This window comes from Zootoca vivipara, chromosome 12 (assembly GCF_965207765.1).
Source record: "Zootoca vivipara chromosome 12, rZooViv2.hap1.1, whole genome shotgun sequence".
NCBI lineage: Eukaryota > Metazoa > Chordata > Lepidosauria > Squamata > Lacertidae > Zootoca > Zootoca vivipara.
The window spans coordinates 19,672,945-19,689,200 of record NC_142595.1 but is presented as its reverse complement, the minus strand read 5'-3'; the positions used below and the strand labels follow the sequence as shown (position 1 = coordinate 19,689,200).

The 16,256-nt window shown below is 42.8% G+C and overlaps 1 protein-coding gene across 7 annotated transcripts in view; it reads right to left on the bottom strand.

Moving 5' to 3' along the window:
• B4GALNT2 (beta-1,4-N-acetyl-galactosaminyltransferase 2 (SID blood group)) overlaps positions 1 to 12,998 on the bottom strand; it is a 51,264-nt gene extending 38,266 nt beyond the window's left edge. For 5 of the 7 annotated variants that reach the window (XM_088654572.1, XM_088654570.1, XM_088654573.1 and 2 more), the window contains exons 1-4: positions 12,904 to 12,998; positions 10,192 to 10,359; positions 3,032 to 3,169; positions 1,740 to 1,846 (exon numbers count right to left, since the gene is read on the bottom strand). In XM_088654572.1, coding sequence (XP_088510698.1) covers positions 1,740 to 1,846; positions 3,032 to 3,169; positions 10,192 to 10,359; positions 12,904 to 12,980 — 490 coding nt within the window. In that variant the 5' untranslated portion in view covers positions 12,981 to 12,998. Of the gene's footprint in view, positions 1 to 1,739; positions 1,847 to 3,031; positions 3,170 to 10,191; positions 10,360 to 11,877; positions 11,978 to 12,903 lie in introns of all 7 variants that reach the window. The other 2 variants (XM_088654574.1, XM_088654571.1) reach the window with 1 other exon arrangement.
• Between the last annotated feature and the right edge of the window lie 3,258 nt (positions 12,999 to 16,256).

Genomic DNA, 16,256 nt, shown 5'->3' with positions numbered 1-16,256 from the left:
AAGCTCAGAGCGAGCTTTCTGCGTCTGATCGGGCAGGCGACGGATCAGGAAGTCCAGGTCTGGCATTAATACTCGTCCAATTTTCTGTTCCCCACACCCCCAAGTCCAGCAAAGCTTGATTTACGGAGTTGGCTGCAATACTCTCCCGAGAAAGAAACTATTGAGCCCAAACCAGCACGCTAAGCAGACAAAAAGCTATAGTGGCACTCTTAAGGAAAATGGCCACTGTGTCCAAAAGTTTGAAAGGAAATAAAATTATTTCAGTTTGTGAACACCAGCATTTCTGTGACCTTTGAACTGCTCATCTAATTTTTCACTCTCTTGCCTCAGTTTGCCAACCATAGGCTCCTTAGATGCCTAGAGGACCTAAAATCCAACCGAGGGCTTTGTACGATACCGTATGTTTATTCAATATTAAGGAACACAGGTGCCCTGTCTATGTTCTCCTTGATACCAAGTGAAATGTCAAGTAGTCAACTTAGAATTTCTGCTGTACAGAACCGGCTAAAGCCTTAGGTCAGGGGGTGGCAAACTACGGTCCGCGGGCTGGATCGGGCCCAATTGCCCTCAGGATCCGCCCCGCAGACGTTCCGTGGATCGGTGATTCTGTTAATTCCCCCCTGTTAACCCCCCATGCGCCATTTCCTCCACCTCTCCCTTTCACACACCACGGTGCCTCCTCCCTCCCTCCTCCTGGCTTCTCCCCGCCCTGCGTAGTGGAGGAAGGGGGCTGGGCTGAGCTGGCTAAGCGCCATTTTGGGCAGCGCCTCTCCAGAGCCAGCCAGCCTTTTCGGGCCGCTAGTCCCGCCGCTGCCGCCAGCCTCTGCTGCTCGCAAGGGCAGGCACAGGAGCCGCAGTTGGCAGAGCACAGTGCTCTCCGAAAGGGCTGGCTGGCTCCGGAGAGGCGCTGTGCTGCACTCTGCCAACCGCTGCTCCTGTGCCTGCCCTTGCGAGCAGCAAGGACAAGCGGCCTGAAAGCAGCCCTCACAAGGGCAGGCACAGGAGCCGTGGTTGGGAGAGGTGCTGTGCTTTCCCAACCGTGGCTCCTATGCCTGCCCTTGTGAGCGGCAGAGGCTGTCGGCTGTCGGCAGCGGCAGAGGGACAAGCAGCCCAACGGCAGCAGCATAGGTAGGCAGGGGGAGGGGAGGGGCTGGGAGAAAGAGGGGGAGAGATGCCCCCTCCACCGTGCACACGCAGTCCGGCCCATAGCTGCCAAGTCTCCCGTATTCCCCAGGAAACCCACGTTTTTCTAGCCGTTCCCAGCTGGAAAAACAGATTTTTTTGTTTTCTCCCGGTTTACTTACCGTCCGGGGGAGGCTCCTTCTGCGCATGTCTGAAGTCTCTGGACATGCACAGAAGCGATTTCTGGCGCTGCCGCCATTTTGGAACTGGGCAGAGCATGCTCAGAAGTGACTTTCGATGCTGCTCTGCCCAGTTCCAAAATGGCCACAGCGCGACTTCCGGCGTGGCAGCCATTTTGGAACTGGGCAGAGCAGCATCGAAAGTCACTTCTGAGCATGCTCCACCCCATTCCAAAATGGAGGCGGCGCTACTTCCAGTCTGCTGATCCCTTATTTTCTGGCAGAAACTTGGCAGGTATGGTCCGGCCCACCACAAGGTCTGGGGGACGGTGAACCGGCCCCCTCCAAAAAAAGTTTGCTGACCCCTGCCTTAGGTCAATAACCTTCCTTAACTGTTTAACGCTTCCAAATGTCATTCAGCTACATCTGTTAACATACCTGGAATTACCATAGTGTGCAAAGGCATCACTTCAGCTCCTTGAATCGGATAGCTTAAAGGAGTGCTTGGCTGAGCAATAAGGACATCTTTCGTCTGGAAGGGATACCTAGGTCAAAGCAAAGAGACAGGACTTGAGCCTTCAGAAGCCATGTTGCGAGTGGGGGCATCACAAGTAAGGAAATTGTTTGTTTAAAAAATAAAAAACAGAAGTAGAGAGTGCAATATTAGTTATAAATAGAAACGTGGAAGGGGGGAAGGAGGAAGTCGATAGAGTAAGAAAGTATATTTGAGTGTTATATTGTTAAGGAAACCTAAGTTTGATGATATGTCAGCTCAAATGTGAATAAGTATTTGTTTTTCTATGGTTTTTCTTTCTTTTTTCTTTTTATTATATCTACATGTTTCTTACATTTCTTGTATTTGTTATAAAACCAATAAAATATTTTTTTTAAAAAAAATTGATGCTTTTGAATTATGGTGCTGGAGGAGACTCTTGAGAGTCCCATGGACTGCAAAAAGATCAAACCTATCCATTCTGAAGGAAATCAGCCCTGAGTGCTCACTGGAAGGACAGATCCTGAAGCTGAGGCTCCAATACTTTGGCCACCTCATGAGAAGAGAAGACTCCCTGGAAAAGACCCTGCTGTTAGGAAAGATGGAGGGCACAAGGAGAAGGGGACAACAGAGGACGAGATGGTTGGACAGTGTTCTCAAAGCTACCAACATGAGTCTGACCAAACTGCGGGAGGCAGTGGAAGACAGGAGTGTCTGGTGTGCTCTGGTCCATGGGGTCACGAAGAGTCGGACAAGACTAAACAACAACAACATTTGTAAAGGAGCATTCGTTTCAAGGAAGAGTGCAAATGAACCTCATAGAATTAGGTTGGTTTCAAGAGGCTTTTAACTGTGGTCCAGGTTTTATTTTGAGATGCTGTTGGCGCTGGGGAAAGTGTCATTTATATGGGACACCAACTGCAAGGAACTGAAGCTTTTTGGAAAGTACTGCATGGTTCTCTAATAATCTGTTGTGGAGACAACCATTTTTGCCTAATCCAGATATGGGGAACCTCCAGGTGTGATTGCCCTCATCCCACAACATCAACCATGGTGACTGGAGCTAATGGGAGCTAGAGTTCAATAACATATTTCAGCGGGGAAGGCGGATGAACACAGGTTCCCGATCCCTGGTCAAATTCATGAAGATAACCCTTGTGATCCACCAGAATTCTTCCAGTTATTTTGTATAGTTCTTGAAAATGCAGTTCTGTGCACGTGGGTAAGTTAACATTACCGTCGCTGATAATCCACGAATTCCTTTTCGCGCCTTTCTGTGACAGCAGCAAGCTTATCCTTATCAATATAGTTCCCCAACTGATAGACTGTCAGTTTTTTGGCTCCAACACACTCGCAGCGGTTTTTTGGTCCTAGCCTGTTTTGGACAGGGTGGAGAGGGGCAGACAGGAGAGAAAGGAGGAAAAAATAAATAAAAGTTATGGGCCATTAATACTGTATAAAATAAAGTCACTTTTCGTGAGTAGCTGCACAACATCTTACATTGTAAGGAGACCCAACCATGCTTGAAATCATATTAAACAATAGGAATTGTCCACAAAGTATAAACCTTAGGGAGAATTAAAGAAAAATGTTCTTATATTAAATACATATTTGTATATTCCAGAAATGCTTCAAGAACACAGCTTGCAACAAAAAGAGAACACACAGTTCTTCGATAGGGAACACTGAAACTATTGGCAGTTAATTATTTCTCAATTGGCAAGTCTCCGTGTCAAGTCAAATCAATGTTTATTACGGCAAACAGCCAGCATATTAAACCAGAAATTCTGCAGAATTCTCTACATGAACAATAAAAGCAACTGATATGGGGTTTTAACAGTCAATATACAATACTTAAAATACAGGTCCAGCAGAATAAAACACCATAAAAGAATAAGAAATTTATCTAAGAACTGTAGCCGCAATATCATCATCAGAGGGCAGGACAAATTGTTATAATATGTTATTCAATAAAAGAGATTTACGTTTTTTAATAGCTAAGGCGCAGAATTTGGCCACAGCGTAGGATACTGAGCTCAAAGAGTCTTCCAGAAGGAATTTGCGTAACGTTTCGGGGTTATTGCAAGGGTGTGAATTTTGATAATAGGGGTAAAAGGAGTCGCAATCGTTCTTCATTATAGAATTCAGAGAATAGAAGAATGTGAATAATAGATTCCACCTTGTTTGACATGCATGGACAGAGGCGCTCTTCGATTGGTATACGCAAGAATTTGCCGTGTAAGACAGCTGAAGGCATCGCATCAAATCGGGCTCTGGAAAAGGCCCATCTATAAGATTCATAGATAATATTGGATAGGTACGGGGCAGCTGCCAGATTAGGCCAAGATTTTAGACACCTGTAGTTCTTAGGAAGTAAGGCATCATCTTTTTGCAGTTCAATTTCAAAAAGCCTCTGAGTAATAATTGTTTTTGCCTCTTGTCTTAATATTACATTAGATGTGCTTTTAGGGGTGCCGAATAGGGATCAAAGAAATTTTGATTGAACTGTTTCGAGAATCTTAAGATTGGCAGAGAGTCCGATTTGTGAACCATAAAGAAGTTGGGCCAGAGATTTTGCCTGAAAGACTTTTAAGGCCATAGGAAGGAAGCCAGCACCTTTCCTTTTAAATAGTTTAAGAATGGCGTTAGGTGAGGTGGCAGATGTGGTCCAATGTGCTAAGAATTTGGCGTTGTAAGAGAAGGTGATGCCTAAATATTGGAAGTTCTTAGTTTGATCTATGGCATTTCCCTTCATATTCCAATTGTATTTCCTAAAGGAGAGGCCAAAGCGGACAATTTTAGTTTTAGCAAAATTAATTGTTAGCAGTTCGGTGTTACAATATTCTCGATTAATGAGAATATTAAAGAATTTTTATTTAAAATAGGAGAATATTCATTTTAATGCATTGAAAATTATATAATTAGTTAACATATATGTTTATTCATGGGTAAACTTGTTCAGAATGCAAACAAAAACTGTACAGATATTTTTATTCAATGGGGCAATGCAGTGAATTCACTTTTTTTTTGCACCATACTTGAAAATTCAAAGTGAACGACTCAAGTTAATCACTAAGCCTGCCACTAACCATATATGTGCCATGAACTTTGAATTCTAATTATGTTGTGTATGTATGAAATGTAGCTTTTAAAGTGAAAGAATATTTTAAAAACTCAGGTCCGCTACATGAGTACGTTCTTTAATAAGCGTATCTACATGGTACAGTAATTTCAGTGCAACACCAATAAAATCAATGTAAAGTTTGAAATAAATGCTATTACTTCCAGAAAATAAAACACAAATCAGCAATGACAAGTTACATAACATCAGAAATGCAAATTACTATCTGCTTAGACCAGTGTTTTTCAACCACTGTTCCGTGGCACACTAGTGTGCCGCGAGATGTTGCCTGGTGTGCCGTGGGAGAATTACTTTATATATAGTCAATATAGGCACAGAGTTAATTTTTTTAACATTTTCTAATGGTGGTGTGCCTCATGATTTTTTTCATGAAACAAGTGTGCCTTTGCCCAAAAAAGGTTGAAAAACACTGGCTTAGACAAGGCAACACAGAAAATATTTAAATTGTAACTGATAAATTGTCACAAGAATTTTTTTAAAAGGCTTTAAGTAACAAGTCTCAAATGTATATAAATTTATATTGACTCCTCAAACATAAGTCACCATCTTCGTTTCCACTGGTAACATAGCTTTCCATCTGCGAGATCATAGAACGAAGTGGATGGTTGTGTAAAATTCAATGCGCTTGTTAGAAGCTGTGTTTTCTTCTCTTCCGGGAGTTTTAAGTTATGAGCTACATCTGGTATGATGTATTTAATTGTAATAAACTGAACAAAGCACAAACAAACAAATAAAGCAATCTCAGAATACAGTAGAACCTCTGGTTTCCAAACCAGCTTTGAGTGTATACAAAAATACACGAACAATATTTACGAATTCCCAATCACAACAAGAACAGCACAGGAGTCGCTATTCCTTGCATGAATGTCTATCAGATTTTGACCTACAGGTATTGGCATAAATTCCGGATTTGTTCCAAATCTATTAAATACCTAGGTATGTTAATACCAAGAGATGCATAACACAGTCACAGGTAATATAAATTAATAAAAAGAGGTTTCTTCAGAAGGGTGGTGGGCAAGGGTGAATGCTCTCAAAATGAGTATTATTCCCAGATTTATTTATATTCTGAAATGACTTCCAGTTTATATATCTGGATCATATTTCCTGTTTAGCAAATGTCTTTGGGGCTCAACACCACCAAGAATATCCCTGCAGAGAATGCAGTTACAAATTAAAGAATTTGGAACTACACCATTATACCAAGTATTAGATATTGGAAACCCATTGTTGGTCTTAATTTTTTGACGTGGACAATCCTAGAATATACCTTTAGTTGGTTGGACAATACCGGTACTAGGATCAAAATATTTGAAATCCCAGGCGACTCTGGAAACAACTAACTCAGTTAGAAGGATTTGGAATATATTGTCTATATGACAACACTCACAACTTATGAACAGACCTATGCTTACAGACGTAGCCTTTGGATAAATATTGCAACATTTGGAATGAGTTTGTACAGAGTGTAGTAGACTATTATTATCTGCATAAGTACTAGGTCACAGGCACGTCCAACAGGTAGATCATGATCTACTGGTAGATCACTGGACGTCTGTGGTAGATCACTGGCAGATTGCTGGCTCCCTTCAAAGAAGCTCAACAACTTTGGCTCCCCTAAAAAAAAAGCTGTAATGGTCGGTGGCTCTCACTTGCCTGTCCCAGCCAATCTCCTGGCTTGAGCAGCTTGTGGGAAACACACAACTCGGCACTTCTCTTGTGAGCTGAATTTCCCAGTAGTTCGCTACCACCACCCTTTCTCACTTGCACCTGGCCAGAGAGCCCAAAAGGGAAAGCTCTCCGCCTTGTTACAAGGTTGCAAGCCTCTGACTACTCTTAATAAAGCAGGCAGAAATTCAACTGGTTTGGTTTCTTTACTCAAACCCAGGCACACTCACTTGTGCAGCCCAACACTCAGTATGCGACCAAATGGTCAAGGGACCGGACTAGTTGCCCCACCCTGAACAATACTCAAGGTCCAAACCAAAATATACCTTTTCAAAGCTTTATTAAAAAGTGTAAAACATACAACTTAAAAATAGCAGTGCACATTTCTTGTGAGGGTACAGAGATCGCAAATAATAAACATAAGCATACAAATTGCTCTAACTAAAGGATACATACGGTTATGCAGATACAACTTGTTGCAAAGCTTTCAGAAGGCGCAGCCCGCAGGCCCCCCTTCTCTTCTCACAGCTTCATACTGGCAGAAGCTCTGGCAAAATTGCAAGTGGCAAAATGCAAAGTTCTAATGCTAGAACTCCCAAGTTATGGGGAAAGGGTCAGGTGGGTTTCCGTTTTCCCACCAATGGAAATGAGGCTCCAATTAGCAGTTTACCAATGATTTCAGGTGTAACCCATTTGTCTTCACCTGTCTTACTTCACACTCTGATCTAATACTAGCAGATAGTAAGACAGTTCTCTCATTCCCTCCCAACTCATCAGGGTCAAGCCGACCCCAGGTGGACAGGATAGAGTGATTAAACCCCCTCCCATCCGTACCATAAGGAAATAGGGAACACCGGTGTTTCTTCTTCAGCCAAAGGCAATTACCACATTCCTTTGCAGGCAGCTAATTGGAACTAGCAGAGAGGGACTTGGCAAGTTTTGTTAAAGGCCCAGCCTGCTCTTGCTGTCTCTCCCAGCATCCATTGCTCTTGACCAAGGATTCAGAGTTGTTCATACTATAACTCCCATGCCATATCCATGACAAAAGCCTTGACCCCCTCCCAAATGGGAATTCCCTCCTCCTCCCTGGAAAAAAGCTCAACAATTACGTATGACCTGAAGCCCCCCAAAACTGACCTTCCTCCTCCCGAAAAAAAACACAACAACAACAACCAGGGCTTTCCTTCCTAAAAAAAGCTCAACAGTTTTGACCTGAACTGAACCCCCTAAAAGTGGGTAGATCACTGCCAGTTTTTAACTCTGTGAGTAGATCGCAGTCTCTTGGGAGTTGGCCACCCCTGGAGTAGGATAATAACACCATATATATTTATATAAGAATGTATGGGAGCACATTGCATTGCATTTTTGTATATTGTTCCTTTCTACACATTTTTGTTCTTTTTTCTTTCCTCATCACCCCCCCCCCCCCCCGCAGGTATCACTTTATATCTTCATAATTGACATTATTTCAATAAAATATTAATACCAAAACAAGAGCATAGGAGTCACTTAGAAGACCATTGATCCAAATGCTTCTATGATAGCCGATATAAAAATCCTAATGTGCCAGGGAGCAACCAGCAAAGTGAGCTTATCAGATGCATATCCATCACCAGAAGCTATTGCCTCCCAAGGAAGTCAATGACAATTTTATGACGCTGCTGCGATTTCGGGGCAGGGCTGTGTGTGGTCTGCACGATGCCAAAGTCCCTTCCAATTCCTGGCGTCCCGGATCTAGCAAAGGTTAAAATTGAATGGAGGATTCCATTGCTGAACTAGTCAAGCAAGTAAGCTTGTGAAGTGTCCCTCCTTCACCTGGCTGGAAGTGAGGAGGACAAAAGCCAGCCGCTGAGCCAAGAGCCGGCTAGGAGTCGGGAGGCAGAAGCTGAGAGTCAGAGCTGTGTTTTTGACTTAATAAAGTTTGAAAAGAATAAAACAAACAAGCCGACAGTCATTGTACACCAAGAAGAGGAAGGCCTGAAGCACTTGTGATGGGCTGAAAACTTGCTTTAAAGGAATAAGTTGTTAACTGTACGGTAGAAGTGTAACAGATTATTCCTTTGAAGGAAGTGCTCCTCCTTTCCAGTAAATCGGTGTTTCTCAAGCTTTCTCATGTGGTGGACCAGCAAACCCCGCCTCCCTCCATCTGCCAGGGTGGAGGGTGAAGGGTTGCTTTCTGCTACTCCAGAGAAGTGGACACAGAGCAATGGATTCAAACTACAAGAAAGAAGATTCCACCTAAGCATTAGGAAGAACTTCCTGACAGTGAGAGCCAGGGCCGATTCTAGGTAGACCCCCGGTGGTGCGGTGTGCCAGGGCGATCTCCACCCCTCAGCGCCAGGGCAGCCGACCTGCTCGAGACTGCCCTGGTGAGAGCTGTTTGGCAGTGGAATTTGCCAGCAAGTAATGCGGTGGAGTCTCCTTCCTTAAAGGTCTTGATAGCCTTAAAGGTCTTGATAGCAGAGGCTTGATAGCCACATCAAGAATACTCTGGTGGTGTTTCCTGCTTGGCAGGTTGGATTGGACGGCCCCCATGGTCTCCTCCAACTCCACAATTCTCCGATTATCTGTTTTCAGCTCATGTCTCGTATTTCCTAAGGCCCTTTGTAGCTGCTTACTTCGTAAGGAATGTTGTCCCTGCAAGGATGAGTATGTAGTGTTCTTGCCCACTGTAGCTGCTCATCCCCTTTGGCAGCTGCTCTTGCGAGGGTAGGTATGTGATGATCTTATCGATAGCCGAAGGCTATGTACTTCCTTCAGGGGTACAGTTTTAAACCGATTAGTTTTTGTAGTATTTCATACTTTTCTAATATTTTACTTTTACTTTATATTTTGAAGAATATTATCATTTTCAAAGTAATCCACAATTAGAATTCTTTTTATGTGTGTCGTTTTTGTTATATTTTATAAATTTCTGATGAAATTCTCCCAAATATAAAAAGTAAAATATAATTTTTGAAGTGATTAATAATTATAATTGTCTTTTTTTCTGCATATATGAAATAGACTGTAGAGTCGATTGTTGGTCATGCAATATACGTAAAAAGTGAAAATGCTCCTAATTTTAAATCTTAGTCACATCTTAATCTTATTTTTAAAAAATGTATTCATTTTTCTAGTGATCTGTGGCCGATAAAAAAAAAAGAGAAACCATCACAATTCACAAGATTATTCAAAATGATCTCTGTGCTAAAACATTTTCTTTTGTATTTGAGAAATATAATGAAAGATTGTTGCATTACTTATTCTTGCAATTTAAAATAATTTTCGCAGTTTCAAGTTTTGTGCTTTTCTTTTCTTTTTTTAAACAAGACATTTTCTTTTCTTTTTTTTAACAAGACACCTGTTTTGAAAACTGAAGTTAGCGGGTGGTGGTGGTGGAAATTAGCAGGGGTCACAAGTAGTTAACCTTGCCTAGGGTGGAGAATAGCCTGGCACCAGCATTGGCTTAATCACACAGTGAAAAGCAACATTTCAGCTGAATGATTTGGGATTCAGAAGCGAGGGAGAGCTGGATTTCCCTGGTCTCATGCCTTAAAAAATAATAAACTTTTTTTAGAATAAGAAATTGCGTTTGCAGAGCTTACCAAAATCCATCAAACAAGAACATGGACTTGTATTTTTCTTCTGGCAAAAGCTTCAAGGACAATGGAGTTTCATCCCACCCCAGTTTGATTTCGGTTAGCCGCCCTTTCATCATGGAGACATAGAATACAACACATAAACTGAAGATTATCACACAGATGTACTTGAGTCTGTAAGAAAGCAGAGCACAGGATCAGTTTCCAAGCCAGCCCAGTGTTTACTGTTCAGCTAAAGCAGGGGTAGGCAACCCAAGACCCGTGGGCCGGATGCGGCCCAACCGCCTTCTCAATCCGGCCCGCGGACAGTCCAGGAATCAGTGTTTTTACATGAGTAGAATGTGTGCTTTTATTTAAAATGCATCTCTGGGTTATTTGTGGGGCATAGGAATTCGTTCATTTTCCCCACCAAAATATAGTCCGGCCCACCACATGGTCTGAGGGACGGTGGACCGGCCCACGGCTGAAAAGGTTGCTGACGCCTGAGCTAAAAGTTCTTATAAGGTAACAATATTGTTTGTCGTTGCAGTGCATACAATGTAATTAATTTGGTTCCCGAGAATTCACTCCCTTAAATTCAGCGAATTACCTTTTTGCAGATTAAAAGGTAAGCAGTCACAGCTGGGAAGCTGACACTGCTGTAGGAACGATTTTAGGATCGTGTTGGCAAACCACACAAAAGCATAATTGATAGTATTGCACTGGCAGGCCATGCAATACGTTAATATAAATGTACAGGTTTGTGGAAAGAGGTTGAAGGGACATAGCAGGGCAGGAGGTCATGACAGATCCAGGGATAGCTGAGTGGGACATGTCAGATCTGGAAGAAACGGGCTTGAGCAAGGGAATCAGGACAGAACCACAGGGGTCACGCCCAAGTCAGAGGGAGAACAATGGAAAGGTGGAAAAACACCAAGATGGAGAGGAGGGGGATGTTTAAGGAGTAGGCATGTGACAGGGCGAGGTCTGAGGAGTATGTGAGGACCAGGCACTTCCTCTATGGCGGAGATCCTATGACAGGATGTGACATGCTCAGGAACACCACCTCTCTTGGAATTGTCCAGCTGTCATTGAAGGTTGTGCTGCCTGTTAATCACTAACTTTGTGACAAATTCTTAATAAAAGGGAGCTCCCGCCTCATTTTGGGGTGCCTTCCGCAATTTCATCTTGTCATCATGGTTTATTGCTTTATTGCTAGTGTAGCACCCGCTGCAACACACTGCAAATAAGAAAATGCAGTTTGCAACATACTTATCCTTTGTATGTTCTTATAAGACAATATGCAAATAATCATACAAATTCCAAAACCATTTTTGTTTTTGTTTTTTTTGGGGGGTGAGTCTGAAATTGCAGAATACTACTCTTGGCATTTCAGAATATTTGCAACATTCACATTTGGAATTTTACTTCTCAAACCTTTATCAGGCATTTTACAAATAAAACCATAAAAGAGAAAATAACATAGTGCATAAGAGCCTTGAAATATATATTAAGAATTATTTGGAATTTTACTTATGGTTCATCCTGCTTATTATGGGTTGTGAGCCCTTGTGCCAGCATTAATTCTTCCTTGTTCATAGGGCGTTATTAAAGTACTGCTGTCCTACAATTTCTCCTTTCTAAATCTCCACAATTTCTCCTTTCGGAATCTGAAAATTCCCTATACTTTGAAAATACAAATAGGAGTATTACATTGATTCCATGTTGCTGGGTGCCACTTAGCTATATTAAATTAGCAGGAGAAGTTGCCATTTGATTTCCCACTTCCAGCTCCAAAATGTCTTGGGGTGACCTTCATAAAAGCAGGAAAAGGGTTAGTTTTAAATTTTACAAGCAGTTACAATAACATTTTCTTTTATACCCAGAAAATGGGAACCTGCATGTGGCAAAAACTGCATTTCGGATCCTATTTACGTGTATGATTTCTGATCATCATGTGTATGCATTTTATACAAGCAGCATGTGCCTCTCCCACCATATGCAACCAAAGTCCAAGATATTTGCCATTCGCCTTTGTTTAACATGCAGAGGGAAACAAAGATGAGACCGAAGTGTAACTTCTATGCATCTCAGAAAGTGATTCTGTATCCCCAAGTTTGATAAAACCTCCCACACGGGAAAACCAACAGTTTTTTAAAGCTGAGCACATAAAAACAAGCGCCTGAAATTCTCTGCAATTCCAAAATCCGGCTGAAGTCTCAAATGCCAAGAAAATGGGACTGTATGCAGAAAAGTCTCCAGGCAAATGGGCATCATTATTCTCTGCGGGCCTTTGTGTTTTCAGCCAACCTTCAATTCACGAGAGTTGCAGCTCTTAAGAAATAGCCCCATCATGGCAACCCACTCCTCATTCAGCTACACAAAACAAATGACAACCCACAAGCAACACAGTAGGCTAATAATATGATTACAACACTTTTGTATCATTACTGGATTGTATCTTAATTTGCAATCAGATAGCATACAATATATACATGGTGCCACCAACTAATGTGAGTTAATAAAATGTAAGGGATTTTTTGGCTATTATAACACCACAAAGAACTACTCGCGCTTGAGGCAACATGCCTTCCAAGGTAAGTGTAAAAGTCGAATTTCCTCCTAGTTAAAAATCCACGTATATTGGAAAGAAACTGGAGCTTTTCATGTTATTTCCTCCTCATCAATTTTTGCATAAAGACCCCCAAGTACCACATAGGTATTTCAAAAGCCACTCACCTCCATAACTTCTGGAAGATCTGAAAGCAACCCGCTTCCATTCTGAGAAAACTCCCCACTGGACAAGAGCCAAGCATATACCTCTCACCTCCACTAAGAGAGTCAGTCAGACTAAAATCCTTGCACATCCTACTGAAGAATAACATGCTCCACCTCCAGCCCTAGGGATGTAGCCTTCAAGCACCTGTGAGCCTCTAACCCCACCCAGCCACAGGTGTGGCAAATAACGTTATTGAGACAATGCACATTGCAAGCTTATCTCACAGAACTTTTACCTTTTGTTGTGACCCAATGTCTTGAACACCTCTGGGTCACTGTAAGAACCTGCTGGATCCGGCCCTTCTAGTCCTGCATCCTGTTCTCACAGCAGCCGAACTGATGCCTGCAAGAAACCCCCTATAGGACCCCCCCTTTCTACTTGCACTAGCTAGAAACGTATTTTTAAGGCGTTTCCAGGTGGGATTGACTCACATATTGGCAAATTCAGGTGGTGCAATGAAGATTCAGTAGTTACTGAGTATAATAGGAGATGAAATACCACAAGACAGGGGGAAATTATTCTTTTATGCAACTGCAGCAGCCAGGTTACTCCTTGCAAAGAACTGGAAGGGAAATTATATACCCTCAAAAGAGGATTGGCTATACAAATTAACAGAATTTATAGAATTGGAAAAATTAACTGCAGCAATAAGATATCAAACACACCAGAAATTAAGGTCACAATGGTTATGGTTTGAAGAGTACATGAGTAAACACTGCTCTAAGGATAACATGCTGATATGTTTAGACTAAGCTCGTAAAGTTGTCTTGATAATATAGGTTGAAAGTTGAAATACTTTATTGTCACTTGTACAATTTGTATACAGTGAGATTACACAAGCACCTCCACTCAGCTCTCTTAGTCTTAATTCCCCTCGTTTACTGACACACACACACCAAACCCGAAAGTCAGTTGCCCAGTTGTTATCCTTTCATTCAGCAGCCTAACAGCCCATGGATAGAAGCTGTTCTTTACCCTGTTGGTGTGACTAATCATGCTTCTATATCTCGTCTCCATGGACGAGATGGTTGGACAGTGTTCTCGAAGCTACGAACATGAGTCTGACCAAACTGCGGGAGGCAGTTGAAGACAGGAGTGCCGGGCGTGCTCTGGTCCATGGGGTCAGGAAGAGTCAGACATGACTAAACAATAACAATGGCCCATTTTCTCCCAAGCAATTTCCTGGTAGGGGGTGGGAAACCTGGCCTGTATTTTCACACTGTTAAATTCAGCACCATTAGAAGTGAGGAATTTAGCCGTCAGGTGAGTCAAGGCACCCACAAACCCATAATAATATGTTTACACGTAGCAAGGGCATTTAGTTCTTCAGTCCATTGTGTAATAGGTGTAATAGGTCTGGAGGCACAGGCTGCGAAGGCTCAGTTAGTTCTGTTGGACTCAGTGCATGCCCGGAGCTTTCCTTTCGTTGTACCATGCAGGCAACTTCATGACTACATAGCACTTGTCTCTTGGCAAGGTGTTCCCAAGTATGTTCAGAGGCTGCCTGTTCTGGCACTACCCATGGCTAATGACTGATACCAGTGTCCACTTTACTTTGCCGCAAGCCACTTCTCACGGTATGATGCTCTCGGAACCTCCCTGCCCTGGCACTCAGCAGGCAGGGATTTATTGAGTGAAGAGTTCAGGCTTTCAATATATCTACTCCATTTGACTTCACCCCCACAGGCACACTCCTCCATCAAAGACAAATTACACCAATTAATTCAGCAATAATTGCTGTGGTTTCTGAAAGGGCAACACCCCAAAGGGCGTGCCTCAAATCTGTTAAGTCACCACCATAAGCAGTCAGGCAATACATCTCTTCTGTACCTTACCTGCAAATAGAAGCTACACATTGACATAAGGAGTGGTGGTGGACATGGGCGTAGACAGGGGGACAGGGGGGCAGCTGCCCCCCCAGAAGCAAAAAATTAATGTATTTTACAGACCATAATCAGCACTTTTCCCCTCCAAAAACTGAAGTGGAAAGGGCTTTGCTTTAGCGAGAGCAGCTCGGTCTCCGCTTGCTGGGGGGCGGGCGGAACAGAGTTGTAACAAAAACACATCAAATAAATAAAGCAAAGTGGCCACCGATAGTTAAGCAGTTAAGACAATGGAGCAGATATCCCCTTTCAGGCAAGATTTATAGCCCACCACTTCACCCTATTGTTCTTCAGTGGGAGTTGTTAATTAGAATTCAGGGATCACATTAAGAGTTCTATTGGCGATTTAATGAGGGTGCAGAGGATTCAATTTGACTAAGGTGGCTCTGCAAGGCTAAAAGGAAGTGAATAAGAAAAAGGGGGGACTGTAGCTTTGATAGACACAGTGGTTAGGGGAGTTGCAGAGGAAGCAGTTCCCTCCCCTTCCCTCCTTGCGTTTTGGCGCCGCTGGGGTTTGAAAACCCCGCGCGCGCGCTCCATCAATTTGCATCGGTTCCGGATCTGGGATGGCCCTGGGTGCTGCTGGGGGCGTGGCTTGGGGCAGGGGCTGGTGATGCTGCCTCTCCTGCGAGCGTGAGAACCAAGGTCGATTTGCGTGCGTCGCCTGTTTGTCGTTCCACTTGGATTCTTGTCTCACGCCCACCGCTAGTGCTGCTTTACTCAATTGATCCATATTTTTTGGCTTTGGCCCCCTCGAAAGTTCATCCTTCACGTCCGCATGCAACCCCAGGTAAAAGGCAGATTGTACCGGATCACTGTGCAAGTCCCACCCCAGTTTGTGGACTAGCATAGTAAACTTCGCCTAGTATTCTCTGACCGTCATTCTGCCCTGTGTCAAATTGTGAAGCTCCTCCTTCGTGGCTTCCATCTCACTGTCGCTTGCATACATTACTTTTAGGGCTTCTAGAAATAATTTTACATTCTGCATGCAAGGATTTTTTGACGCGATGAGCGGCCTAACCCATTCTCTTGCCCCCCCCCCCTGTCAAGTGTTCAATGATATATGAGACTCTGTGCACGTCATCAGGAAACTCCGCGTTATGCAGTTCCAGCGCATAAGTAATCTCTTTTTTTTATAACATTTTATTAAATTTTCCATTTAATATGCATTTAAACATCCAATCAAATTTACAAATAACAAATAACATATACTCTATTGTGACTTCCCTCCTTCCCCTCATAAGGTTTTCTAACCAAAACTTATCTCGCAGTTTCTTTATTTCTTCCCCTTAAGTTCAATTCGCAGGATTTACTTCAACCCTGCAAGAGTTTTTAAACTTCTACAGTTCTTTTCCATGTAGTCCACATATTTACTCCAGTCTTTTAGGAACCTTGCTTCCCCCTGGTTCCGGATCCCACTTGTAAGTCTT